The 14,466-nt window shown below is 39.6% G+C and overlaps 1 protein-coding gene across 11 annotated transcripts in view; it reads right to left on the reverse strand.

Annotated features, from left to right (window-relative positions):
* The window catches only part of PLCB4 (phospholipase C beta 4), a 199,046-nt gene that overhangs the window by 31,833 nt on the left and 152,747 nt on the right, over window positions 1–14,466 (reverse strand). For all 11 annotated transcript variants that reach the window (XM_061364793.1, XM_061364785.1, XM_061364786.1 and 8 more), the window contains 6 exons: window positions 13,960–14,011; window positions 11,491–11,593; window positions 9,588–9,752; window positions 6,095–6,299; window positions 1,627–1,715; window positions 1,031–1,181 (listed from right to left, as the gene is read on the reverse strand). In XM_061364793.1, coding sequence (XP_061220777.1) covers window positions 1,031–1,181; window positions 1,627–1,715; window positions 6,095–6,299; window positions 9,588–9,752; window positions 11,491–11,593; window positions 13,960–14,011 — 765 coding nt within the window. The remainder of the gene's footprint in view (window positions 1–1,030; window positions 1,182–1,626; window positions 1,716–6,094; window positions 6,300–9,587; window positions 9,753–11,490; window positions 11,594–13,959; window positions 14,012–14,466) is intronic.

The raw sequence follows: 14,466 nt of genomic DNA on the forward strand, positions 1-14,466 counted from the left end.
CAACCCTAAACAAATTTTTATGCTTGATTAATGCACAATAGAGCTAATACTTGTGCAAGTCTTGGTGATGACATGTGAAACATGAAAACATCTCACTGCATCAAATAATCTGGGGTTTACACCGGGGAAGGGCTTTGAAAGAGTTCAGGTGCCAGAGACGACCTGTTTTATTGTCAAAAGTGACTCCAGAGAAATGGCATCTCGTTTCTCATGAGGTCCCTTCACATCTGTGTATTCAGCCGTGTCTGCTTAAGTTTAAGAACAGCAGTCAGTACTCCTTTTTGCTCCTAGCAATACCTCTGGGCCAAGGAGGATGAAAGAGAGCGAACCAGATTCTAACTCTTGCAGCCCATTAATATTTATTGTGTTTCAGCTGTAGAAGTTTGTTTTCCCACTTAATCTTCATTACCTGTGATGTCCCAATTGACTCTATAAGATGATTTTGTAGAGTGAATGGCGGATAGTGAGGAAAAATACTTACTCACTTATAAATGAGCATATTTAACATGGCTAGTTTGTACAATAAACACGCCATTTCCATAATCACTATTCAGAGTAAAACCACACACTGAAAACATTTCTAATTGTTGGGAAATCCCTACAGAATCCACTGAATTCTAAACACCTTTAATTACTTAAATCTGCAACTCTGCCAAGGGATTTGTGGAGGGAGGAAAAAAAGCAGAAGAGTTTCTGTGGAGTATACCAGAAAACAGTCATTCCTGGTGGTATTCTTCCACTAGATCTTTAGTAAACTACCCCCTGAGTGCAGGTTATTACTATTGGAGTTGGGTGTACATCTACACCAAGAGGTCACTTAGTAAAATAAAGCTGCACTGGCTACATACAGCCTTTTTACTAATGTAAAAAATGTATTTGCAATTAAGATCACACTCAATGCCAAACGAAATTACCTTCCAAAAGGGTAAGAATGAACAGAACTGCAAAACTAAAATGGAGTAATGAGTACTTCTCTGTGACTTTCTGAATCACTTCAGGACTGAGAGAGCTGCCTGTGATTTTCACCTACCTTTCTTAGCATCAGTCCCAGACCCAAAGCCTGCAGTGGTACTTGGTCGAAGTTCAGAACTACTTTGAGGTGTTACGTTGGCTTTGGCATTATTGGCTTTTCCTTTCCTATCGTTCTTTGAAGTGTCATTTGGTACATCAGCTATATCACTCTGAAAGAAACATTCACATCATAAGGAGTTAATTGTTTTTTTTTTTTTTACCTGTAGTATTGAAGCTGAGATACAAAATTCCTGCACTTGCTTACTTTAAACATAGTTAAGAAAACTTCAATATACTACCAAACAACACTATACTCGGTGAGTGTTTATAACCTATTTTTAACGCTACCTACTAAAATATGACTTTCTCATTTCTTAAAATACCTGCTTCTAAGGGATGTGTTAGTATGATCCCTGAAAAGTCAGTTAGTGAATGGTATTCCAGTACATGTAAACTAAAATAAGTCAATGTATTTCAGAGCAGGACAAAGGGTCTTATATTAGAAGATGAGAAATGATAGGTAACATGCATCAATTTGAGAAAGACCAGTTTACTTTAAAAGAAGAACATAACATGAACATAAATGGGGTGTGCTTGTCGTGAAGTTCTACTTACTGTTTCAATACCCATCGCTCTCATTTGGTCTGCTCTTTTTTCTGTGATGGACAGAAATTTCTTTGGATCTGATAAAGCATCCACGATATCTGTAAGAAAAACATAATCAACCTTTTATAATCCTCAGAGACAGCTGGAAACTAAGCTTTTACAAAAGCTTGATTCTGCCCCTGTTAGGAGCCATGGCTTGCAAAATCAGTCCAACTTTCTACAGTCAACATGGCAGGACTGAAAGCACTCATCAATCGCAGCGCTTGAACACAAGGAACACAAATGACTTTATAATGCACCAAGAAGTGATATGCATCCAGGTACCTTACTTAGGAACAACAGTGACTCCATCAGAGTGAGCTTACTCTGACTTACTCCCAGTTGATGACACTAGAATTTGAGACCAGAACGGGACATCCTGAGCCACAAAGCACTAACAACTTTTTCTCCTGGTTATTTGAGGGGGTGCTGACTGACTTGGGACTGCAGGGAATTGTAGAAAATGCCATTATATTTCCCAGGTAAACATCAGTTTCAGATGGGTGGTTAAAGCAATCAGGAAGATCTGTTCTCACTTGCCTTTGTGATGCTCCATATCTGCAACATGACAGGCTGTTAAATGGCTTTTCTATGAACCACAATGACCAATATTTGAATCTTGCACGTGACACAGGACCACTAGTGGTACCATAGCACTACTCAGCACCAGATATCATATAGATAATTGAGTCTGTTTTCCATATGCAGTGAAAAATGTGCAAACATAGGTTTACAGGAAGACAGACACGTGAATATTCACCTGCATATTGAATAATCCATTTCCATGCTTAATTTCAACAGTAAATGACTTACAAAAATGGCAAAGGAGGCTCTCCACAGCTAGAAATGATTTTACAAATTAAACTGAGTCAGCATCTACAGCACTGATCTGTTCTGATGAGCTCTGTGAAACTCCTGTATTATGGACAAAAAGGGTCATTGGTCTCAGTTAATAAGGCTTCCTTGACAGAGCAATAACTTAAGAAAGGAAGTCTGAATGCTGCAGACTGATTGACTCATTATCCACCACAAACTATTGCCATTTAATTAACTCAGGTTTTTGTCACGATTTGCAGGAGGTCCATGGACAGGGCTTCACTTGCAGGAAGCTGTTTCTTTGCAGGATGCTGCGAAACCAAATTTTTGGCTACTTATGAGCAAAAGACCAAGGCTTTTGTGCTCTTCTATTCTAGCTGGCCTCACCAGCAGGTTTCTGCAGTGTCAGTTCTGACACTCATGGTTTTAATCACCATTTGAATATTTCCCCATGTTTCATATCATCTCTTCAGCCATTTCCCAAGTGCAGTTACAATAATGCAAAGCAGAAATGCTGATCCACTGACCAGCTGTGAAAAATATCCAAGCCATCAAAGCTTCGGGAAGAAACTTTCTATCCTTCCTGTGCAAACGAGGGGTTAGAATATATCATCTCCCTTCCAGCCTGAGTTGTTCCATAAACGTTCCTCTGAAGTCACCAGATGCACATCTCAAGCACAAAAAAAGAAAGCACAGACAGGGCTCCCATTCCAACAGAAGCTGTACTAAATACATAACATTACCCGTGACAGCTCTGTTTATCTACACAAATGGGTTGTCTCCAATCACTGTCGTGACTCAGTGATGTCTTCTGAAACTTACTTCAGATAACAAAAACTGTGTAGGAGTTATTTTCAGCCACAACAACGGCACTGCAGCTCAGCACTGGCTGTTTCCCTTTTCCCTAAGTTAGTAAGCATGTCTTTTTGTCCTTGGCATGCCCCCTTCAATGAAAATCCAGGACTACCCTGCTAACGGGATGTGTCATCTGAAAATGGAACCTGATTATCACCAGCGTCAAAGTAAAAATGACTAACACGTTTGGGAGAGCGAGACCTTTGCAAATGGCATTACTAACCATACAGGCACATCAACAAAGGCTAAGCAGTTCTACAAGGAAGATGTGACTCACTGCTGCTTTTCACATTGTCATTTGTCCTCTGCTTACGTTTTTCTTTCTCCCCAGTGAGGTAAGGTGGGGGTAGGGAATAGCATTTTGTAGAGGAATTGCAATTAAGTATAAAACCAGGAAAATCACAGGCAGAGCACATTAAAGAGGACTCTAACCACTAACCTAAGTAGCCATGCTTCCTTAAGTACAGCTTCTACTGCAGAAGCTTCTCTTTGGAGAATGCAACTTCATTTACATTAATTTGGACCAGTATTGTATTTTATTGGGAACAATGCTGACAGTGTAGCTGATGCAAATAAACCACAAGAACTGATTGAGTTGTATGAAAAACAAAATTATGCAACTTTTAAAGCCTGCGATGCATTACCCATTCTAGCTATTATTCAGTGTTAAGTTCTTAAATCTTACTCATAGAGGTTTAAAAAAGAAAGCAGGCAGCTATTGAACTGAGCTGTCCTTTCCTACTGGTTTACTAAAACAACCACAGAGATCGTAGTGATAGCTCATAAAACAATGAGAGGTTCACTGCCCATGGTAAGTAATTAAAACCCATACGCCAACAGAATACTGATGATTCCACCTGAGTGTTAAAAGTTATTTCCCAGTTGTTCATCATGCTGCTGTTCTGTGTCAATGAGAAAAACACATAGGACACATCAAAACTACTTGGGAAGGGAGAGCTGTAATTCATTTAGCTCATGTTAATATGGGGTCTGTTTTTCCCAACACTGCCAGTAAGCTATGACAACTAGTTCTCTCATTCACAACTAGTGAATAACAAGCTATGACAATTAGTTCTCTCATTCACAACTAGTGAATAACAAGTTATGACAACTAGTTCTCTCATTCACAACTAGTGAGTAATAAGCTGTGACAACTAGTTCTCTCATTCTAGTAGTATTTTCATGTAATGATACTGTTACTCAGTGCTAGTATGCTTTTCTATGTCCTCACCTCCACCAGATGAACCATCTGTAGAAATGCTGACAGTGTAGCATCCAGTGTAGAGCATCAGTACTGAAGGGCACACACTTTGCAAGTTCTAAACTAGTGCTCGAATTCTCTTTGAAAAACAGCTCTTTCACTTCTGAATTTGTGTCACGCAGTTTATAACCTGAAGTATAAAATATTTTCTCCCTATGTGAGCAGCGCACTCAGCAGCTTGAGCCACATCAAACTCTGCTAAGTTTAAATACAACTCGTAGAGAAAGTGTGGTATCACTGAGAAAAACATCAATCCCAAATCAGAAGCGTGTCCTTAATTTAGAAAGTATTTTAACTGAGCCATATACTGTCAAAAGCTTAAGGTGAGGGAAGAATTAAAGCACATGCTTAAATGTGTCCCAACCAATTCATGGTTCAATTACTGCCTCCAGAATCCCAAGCTTAAGAAGAAGCTTACATTTGTCTTGAGACAAAGTTCCTGAAGTTAAATACTGTAGATGAAACATGCTGCGTAAAGGCATGGTAACGCTTCAGAACTGGGGCAAAAACTTGCCAGCAACCAAGATTTAAGGTATGAGCAACACAAATGCTTCTGTAAATGCTTAGCTTTCTTTATGAAATATTGTTCCTGAAGTAAAAAGCCTAGATAAATGCCCACAAACACAGACTTGAAGATACAGTAATACCTTAGTTTAGCTTTCCCCTTCTGCAGTTTGTACTATGGAAATGATACTCAGAGAAGCAGCAGTAATTCTCTGCATAGACAGCAGGTTTGAAATCAGTTTTGCAAATAGCAAAACATCATTTTTACCAATAATGTTTCACCAATCCACTCTAAGGTGAGCTCCATTTTACTGCAGTCGGAGCACTAACATTTAGGGCAATCTGTTTCACAGTTTTAAATGGCTTACATATTGCTTAACATACAAGCAAGTTCCATCTGCAGCGAAGAAAACATTTCCCAGAGGTACAACCCTCAGGGTGAACTTAGCCATGACACTGCTTTAAGTGGTGTAATGATTATTCTCAGTTGTTTGTTCCTATACCTTGGGCAATTTGCCCCTGCTCAGAATAAATGACCATGGCCCTGCCAACCTGATCATGGAAATAGCTAACATTAAAAACGACTTTCCTGAAAACCCCAAAATAACTAAACCACACTGAAACCACCTAAAATTTGTAAAGAAAAATGCAGACAAGTTTTGGATGCTAAATTATTTCAGTGTCCATTTTTAACAATCCATCAATATGCTCAACAATACAAAGTTGTTTTGTTTGAAAAAGTGCATCGATTCTTCATACCTACAGGGCAAACAATATAGCTAAAGTACATGTCAACCCTACAAATATTTAACACTGAGGCAGGCATTTGGTCTGAAAGCTCATTTTTTAACTAAATATGTAGGGTTTCCAAGGAGTTAAAATACGGAATTTTTCCAATTCCTCTAGCACTGTGTCTCTGCTTCTGGCTGGCATACTGACACTGCATTAGTTCCACACCAACACTCAAACTCTACATCACACGGAGATACAGGTTTATCTCACCTCCAAAACCATCAGGCACATATGTTTTAAGCACAATGTTGCAGAAAACCGTTGGAAGAGAGAGTGGTTTGTTGCCCTCATTCCGAAGGGAAATGTGTCTGTAACCCGCTTGCAGACCATCCAGAGGCAGGATCCTCTGACCGATCAACTTATTGTTGTCATCATACACTGCTATTCTCAGGACAGCGAGATCAGGGAGGATAACCTGGAAAGCCATAAATGGAAGGAATTCCATGACTTTAATACAGTATCACCCATCCCACCTCCCATGTTTGAACCTTTCATTTTGAGTGCCAGAAACAGACTATCATCCCTGTAAGATATGTCATTCCCTGCAAACTGCACACTTTGAGATGAATATTTCCTAGAAAAAGCTTCTTTTTTTTTCCACCCTAAATAATGGGTAGATTTCAGAATATGCAAATCCTGCAGCTTACAGTTACACTAGCTAAATATTTTTCATATTAATTTTTCATGGTGGACATCAATAAGGCAGTAAATACTACATGGGAAATGACAGATACAGTGGCAATCAGAGGGCAGATAGTGCTGAATCAGGAAGAATTATGACAGGAAGATGGGATTTGGGATGTATGCAAAAGGGCAATGAAGAACAGAATGAGTGCAAACACAAGCTAATAGAGCAGTATGATGAACTACGAGTTCTGCAAAGGAGAGAAGCAGACCCAGAGGGTAGGACAGGGTGACAGACCTGCTGAAATGATGTGCTGCCAGCCAGAAGTGGGTGTGCTGTACTCACGACACAAAGGGTACATGGTACGCATGGTGGGCAGGGATGCTGCCACCTATCTGCATCTGTCAGTCCCCAGTCTGGACTGACTAAGGCAGTAACAAAGAATTCCTGCCTTCCTGGAACAAAGGTGCCACCTCTCTGCACAGAAGATGGGGCTTTGAGTAAGATGGTCTAGTGGAAGGTGTCCCTGACTGTTGGAACTTGATGATTTTAAAGGTCCCTTCCAACCCAAATCATTGTGTGATTTTGTGTGAGTCTCTGAAGACAGCCTGAGAGGTGCTGCCAGCCTGCCTTGACTGTGTGCTGGGAAAGGTCTTCCCACTCCCTCCCTACCTGACTATTCATCAACGCCGATGGCACAAAAGAGAAGTCCTATGTAAACTGTGTCTACTATCTCCCTCAGACTGTCCCCTTGCCACTTTCATCTACAGTCTTAGAAGGCACAAAATAAAGTGGACTTCTAGTCTCCAAACTCACCTGAGCTGTTCACAGACATCCTGCCCTACTTGACTACAGCTTAGCACTCCCAGCACAGGTTACCACCAGCACTCACCCTGTCCTCTCCCTTACACAACAGAGTGACAACGCAGAACTTGGGTTACGATGACTGAAGCTAAATTTTAATTAAAACAACTAAACCAAGAAAACAGACAAAAGAACAATCAAGCATGCTACTTCAGAGCAACTGTAGAGGGATCAAACATTAGCTTGAGAATACCATAATCCAAATAGGGCAGGGAAGATGTCTCCTCCACAGGCCACAGATCAGCACATCTTTCATTACATGGTGGCCTCAGATATAGATTTGTTAGAGAGCAGGAGTGGGGACTAAGTTGTTTACTGCTCCCTCTCAGTTATTCTATTCTGTGGTATCCTGGTAGGAACTTCCACCCTCATAACAGACATTTTATTCTATGATTTTAGCCCTGTCCACCCCATGCCTTCGCTTACTCCAGCTAGAGGAGTTGTTTCTACTGTGTTTATGCCACTCATCTGCTTGGTCACCTCCCATATGACGATAGGCTGAGAAAGTTGGGGTTGTTCAGCCTGGAGAAGAGAAGGATGCGTGGAGACCTCATAGCAGCCTTCCAGTATCTGAAGGGGGGCTATAGGGATGCTGGGGAGGGACTCCTCATTAGGGACTGTAGTGACAGGAGAAGGGGTAATGGGTTCAAACTTAAACAGGGGAAGTTTAGACTGGATATAAGGAAGAAGTTCTTTACTGTGAGGGTGGTGAGGCACTGGAATGGGTTGCCCAGGGAGGTTGTGAATGCTCCATCCCTGGCAGTGTTCAAGGCCAGGTTGGACGAGGCCTTGGGTGACATGGTTTAGTGCGAGCTGTTCCTGCCCATGGCAGGGGGGTTGGAACTTGATGATCTTAAGGTCCTTTCCAACCCTAACTATTCTATGATTCTATGTCTTGATTACAATGGTAAGCCTGATCTGTTAAAGGCCTGAGATGAAGAAAAACAGTATGTTGGCTGACCTGCAGTATGAGTTGAGAATGAGTTGAAGAGAACGTGGGACTATGTAATTTTTTATTGCTGTGCAGAAAGTCCAAGGAGTATTTGGCACCAGGCACTGTACCCATGCTTAGATACACAGGTAGGCTGAAGCTGTGTGCACCCTATGGTTTATGGGCCTTTTGATTTTAGAAAGTGGAAAGCAGCAGATGCTGGCCATATGGTCAGCAAACCATGGGCACCACGATTGCCTGTCATTGTACCTAAGCATCTTCCCTGTGCCTTCTCATATACAGATAGAAGCACCTGAAGTCACATTCAATCCAGAATATATTTGAGTCCAGAAAAACCTCTCATATTAATATACCCAAGAGTGAAGTGTTATCACCATTCGGATAAAGCCTGTCACTTTGGAACAGAAGAGCAACAATCTTATATGACAATGAAACAAGCGTAAGGAGAACAGACATTATCAAAGACAGCAGTGCTAACACATGTGGTCTGGATGGAACTCCAGCTGACAGAAAAAAAATGAAGTTAAAAAAAAGTGTATCATAAAGACTGAGAGATAAAAACTGGACACAGACAAGAGGTCTCTCTCTGTAAATCCCCCATAGCAAGAAAAAAAGTTTGTTTTTATTTTGATATTGGAAAAAAAAAGAAAAAGAAAAAGAAATAGGTACATGATGCACATGGACTACTGAAGGAGGGAGCTGGCAACACGTCTGAGGAACACAGCACCCTTCCAACTTTTTCCATGTAATAACATTGACCTTAGCTTTGGATGCAGCATCTCACCTGCCCTCTGGGCTGAAGGAACAGTGCAAGATAGCAGCCACTGCCAGGGCAGGGAAGAAGAAATCTCCAAGGAATGATGGTGTCCACCAGCGGGGGCTCATTCTGAGCAGACTGCATACCTTGAACACAGGCATGGCCACGGAGGAGGTGGCTACCTCCAAGAGGGAGGAGGAAGCAAAGGGGAAGGAAAAGCCAAACAGAAACAAACAAACAAACAAAAAAAAATCATGTGACAGCTACAGAGGTTATCCATTAGAAAAAGAAACAAAGCAAAACTAAAAACAAATGAACAAACAACCTCTTGAAAGCTTACTGCAGCTTTAGATCGATTACTGCAGTAAATGGGACTCCTACAAACCCTTTCTCATGGGAGCAGTACTTATTCATGTGAGCAGTCAGAATGGAGCAGGGAGGGGTGGCTCAAGTGAGCGAGGATGCTGACGTGCAAAGCACAAACAGTGCTTTCCAAATATCCTACCTTCCGAAATACAAATGATTCTTCATTGTAAACAGGGTTCAGACCATTGTTCATCACCATGCGTGTCCGAAACTCTTTACGTATCGTGTCCGTGGGTAAGCCATACATATCCACTTCTACATACGTACCAATCTTTTTGTCTGATAAGAACTGACCTGATATTACCTGCAACATAACAGAGCAGTAAGGAAAAGCAATCAAAGTACACAGTGTTTTATGAATAGTGGGAATATTGGTATTTATTTTATTGACAGCAATCTGAAAAATGTACACATTTCTCTCCCCACAGTAAGAGGTTGGAACTACATTATCTTAAGATCCTTTCAAACCCTAATTATTCTATGATTCTCTGATTTAATCACATTAAAATGGTATATTTAGTGCTAAAACTGCAGCGCTTCTTTAGAAAAGGTCTGATTTGTGATAAGACCCTAAATATAACCTTGATTTGAAATGATTGTACTCACTGTGCTATGGTATTAACAGTTGTATATCAGTCAGCTCAATTAGCCAACGACTCACAGATGCATTACTGAATGCATATTACTGGAAAACAAAGAATGAAACAACCAGATTGGTCAGTGCTGTTCTGCAGCTATGAACCTTCTGTTTGGAAGCCATCTATATGTCTTGACTACAAAGAGGTGAAAGGAAGCTACTGATCTGCTTGCACTTAGGTAAAGGTTTTAAAGTAATCGCATGTCAGCCTAACTCTGTATTATGTGTCTGGGATGTCTAGGATCTTAAAAAGCAAAGAAGCAAAAACCCCACACGACTCCTATATTGCTCTGCATATGAAGATTTGTTGCAATTTTACTCCAAGTCAAGATGAATCTAGCCACAGCAGGTGATTACTCCAGGGAAAATTTTTATGTCATCAAGATGACATCCTATGTGAAAACTCAGCTTACCTTTTCATGACTATGATCAAGGAGGGAAGAAAACCTGAAACACGATTTCACAGACCTAAGCTCATTTCAAGTCCTTTCAATTTTCATGATCTAATGTTCCTCCAGGAAACACTCTGGCTTTGGTCCACTCAATTCCTTTATTATAGGATTTATATGGAATTTTATACTGGTTTTAGTCACATAAGAAAAGTGAGCAGCAAAATATATGATCTAAGAACTCTCTCTAATGATATCTAGAGCTTATGTTTTCACCACCATACCCCACTTCCCTCTTGGATGGACTGTACTGTCACGAACGTTAAAGAAAACATTAATAAAAAGATTTTCTTTGAGAAATGCAAGTAAAATTAGGTGTCCAGAATGCACAATGAACCCTTGGGAGTTTGAAATTTCCATGCTGCACACAGAAAGTGATAACTGGGAGCTTAAATCTTTTGTTAAGCTGCACATAGGGGATTTGACCAAAGAGAGAGCCAAGTGACAGAAGAAGTTTTACAGCTGTCAGCCTCCTTCCAGAAGGTGATACCTAAACCTTGCTGCAGAACTACAGCAGAAGTTATATGGACTTCAGTACTTCTACACAACTCCAAAGTAAGGACCATCACGGTTTGAAAATATCCTGTCCGTGTGTGCCCATATTCCTCCTTGCTTTGTGGTGACAGGGGATGTCTGTATGACTACATACTGTTCACAGAAATGAGCTTCACTCACATTTATTCATTTGTACGGGCTGATGTAATTCAAGAAGAGCACAAGGGGGGGGGGTAAAATTCAGTGATAATGTGTAATAGCAAACCACTTCTAACGTCATCATGTTTCACTTAGATCAAGTAAACACAGATATTTTAGCCAGCAACAAAATACCCCCACAATAGAAACCACTTGACAAACCCCACACCATCTAAGTATGTTTTCTGTAAATATCCTATTTCTGTTGACATTTAAATGTGATTTGGGATGTGAGAACAGAAGTTTGTCTGTTGCTGTTTTACCTGTACAGAACATGTTGCAGCAATGACACCATCTACAGGAGTTTCAGAGAAAGGGTCAAATGTTCGATCTGGTCGTCGCATGAAATCTGGTTTAAGTAGATACCTTATTTCAAGACAAAAAAAAAAGAAGAAAATTATTCTTGTGTGCAAACTAAAACTGTATTAAATACAAATAAAACTATGCTCTAGGTTTAAACAATGAACTCTCCTACAGCGCTGTAAAATACTGAATGTCATTCTAGCTACATGTGTGAGGAAGTAAAAGGAAGTACTACGGTTGTCTAGCATACAGATAGATGCTAATCTTCATTCTGAATTACCAGCTACTGAGAGATTAAATCAGCCCTGGATTTGGAGATGAAAATAAATGTCATGTAATCAAGGGGATTTCAAAATGACTCAATGATACACTTTAAAAGTATATTGAATTATCCTGTAATAAAAAGGAGATGCTCTCTTTTGTTTTAATTCTTTAACATTGTGGAAAAAAATACCTATTCAATTTTATTGTCTTAAATGAAGCAGTTCCACAGAGTTGAGACTCACACAATAAATTCCAGCTTGAGGCTAATTTTTTGATCTCAGTTATAAAACCTTGGGGAAAACAGCTGATAATGTCTGTGCTGACAGATTGTTAATTATAGTAGCATGAAAGGTACTACCATAATAACACTTACAATACATCCCTGAGGAGTACACACTGGATCAACATATCAATGAAGCTGATACGTGCTCTGATGAATCAAATCGCAAGGATTCTAATCACAGAAATGCTGTGTTACATGTGACAGGGGTTCTCTTCCACTGGTGGAACAGAACGTGTAACTTGAGTCATCTTACTAATTCTGCGGCCCTTACAGACAACTTCTTAATCTTCTAGAATTCTTCTAATTAATATATTCATATATTCATATATAAAAATTAACATACTATTAATAATATATTAATAATAATCTCAGAAAACCTATAATCTTCTAGAAGATTATCTTCTATCCACCCTTAGTCCTTCTAGTGAAACACACATGCTGGAAAAATTCCAGTGGAAACAATGTCAATGTTTTCTCTCATTTTTTCATACTGTGTTTTCCATTTAGGAAAGGAATGTTCCTCATTTGTCTTACATTATAAATGAGTGTGAATTCATGTACTTCATTGATTTAAAGTAGGTTATGGGCAGAAGGGAACTATCAGAAACAAGCCTCTGCTTCCAGCCTGTTGAAATAAAAACATGATCCTGTCCATCCAGGGGTTGGAACTAGATCATCTTTAAGGTCTTTTCCAACCCTAACTATTCTATGATTCTATGATATGTTGAAACTGAAGTGATTTGATCTTGTTTCTCCAGCATGAAAACTGAATCAGAGAAAAAAAGTACAGACAGAAAGAGATGTAAATTTTTATCTTCATTGCCCTGCATGTTTCCTGTGACTGAAACAGTGCCACATTTGTAATACATATCAAAATACTATCACTATGTTAGCACGCATTACCCACTGTATTACTGTAATACCAAAAGACTGACATAAGGATCAAGGACATCAGTTGATTACGATGCCTGTGCTCAGAGAATTTGGCAAGAGTAAATAGGTGCTCTTTTGCTAGGCTGGGGGGGTTAAACATGAAAGGAGCCATACTCTATCATTCTGCATATTCTGATTGAAATGACCAGTGACTGCACCTTTGTCAGAACCTAGGGCATCTATCTGGAGAGTTCATTACTGAAAGAAAGGCATAGAGTGGCAAAGCACTGTTAAGCACTCTTGCCCATTCTTCAGATGAGGCATCTTACCAAGCTTCATCTACTCAGATTTTCTTTCTGAACAAGATCAGCATTCGTAAAAGAGGTTTTCTTCCCAGGATGAGTTGCATATTTTAAATGTGTTCCTAGACTGTCATTTCCTATCACTCATCAAACTTCCCCTTTCTCTCAGTGTTAATGATCAGCCTATCCTATTATGGTATAAACTCAACATCACTTCAGCATCCCCTTTCATGCAAAAGTCATGAGCAGGAACTTAAGAAAGATGAAACACCTCAGTATTCTCCCTGAAATCTGCTCTCCAACTAAAGCACATGTTAAAAACCCATTCACTATGTATTAAGACTCAACCTGTCCAAGTAAATTTGGCAATTATGTGAACTGTGCAGTGAGTCTCCACTCTGAGGCATATCTTCAAGCAAACTTGAGAACAGAAGTTGAATAAATAACTGTGTGTGGTATTCATGATCTTCTTAATTTACACGCAAAGCCTCTTCTATTTCTTCTCTAAAAACTGGGCTTAATAAAAAGGAATATTCATCAGAATACCTCCTTGCAGGGGATAACTCTCCCGGAATTCTACTCATTTCTACTCTGCACCTAACATCCAATTTTTCTTCTGTAACACATAATTAATAATGAAAAAATGCTATTAAAACCATAGTACAGGATTCTGATACACAGTGACAATGGTTTAAATCATCACTCACCCGCATGAACCATTATATTCAAATTTTCCTTGATTCAACTGCATTGCTAAATCTGCCAAGAGAGTAAAAAATTACTGTGCTTCCTTCTGAATAATGCAGACATGAACAATCTTTATTAGAAAAGGAAATAAGACTGTTTTGTCCAGAATAATCAGTTTAAATAAAAATTAGATACAGTATAAATAAAACACACATCCAAGAAACAAAAGGAAGCAACAGGAAAACTCCAGATTTCTTCACAGGAGTAACGGCTTTAACAGCCAAGCTGAAGTCTATGTTGTGCTTAGAAAACAGTCTCTCCCTGAATTCAGAAATACCTGGTGGTAGAGAAGCATCAGACTGTGACCTAGGATGGGATTTCCATCATCTAACTTTTGGTATTTACAGTATAGATGTCTCCATTTCTGCTAGAGATCTAGAATCACTCTGAATAACAGAGGGATGCAGGCTTTAACTAAGGGCCTAACTAAGGCAGACACATAAATTATACTCCGATACTGTCTGTAA

Source organism: Neopsephotus bourkii, unplaced genomic scaffold (genome assembly GCF_033783945.1).
Source record: "Neopsephotus bourkii isolate Nb327-2 ecotype Australia unplaced genomic scaffold, CSIRO-AGI_Nbou_v1 NB_1250, whole genome shotgun sequence".
Taxonomy (NCBI): domain Eukaryota; kingdom Metazoa; phylum Chordata; class Aves; order Psittaciformes; family Psittacidae; genus Neopsephotus; species Neopsephotus bourkii.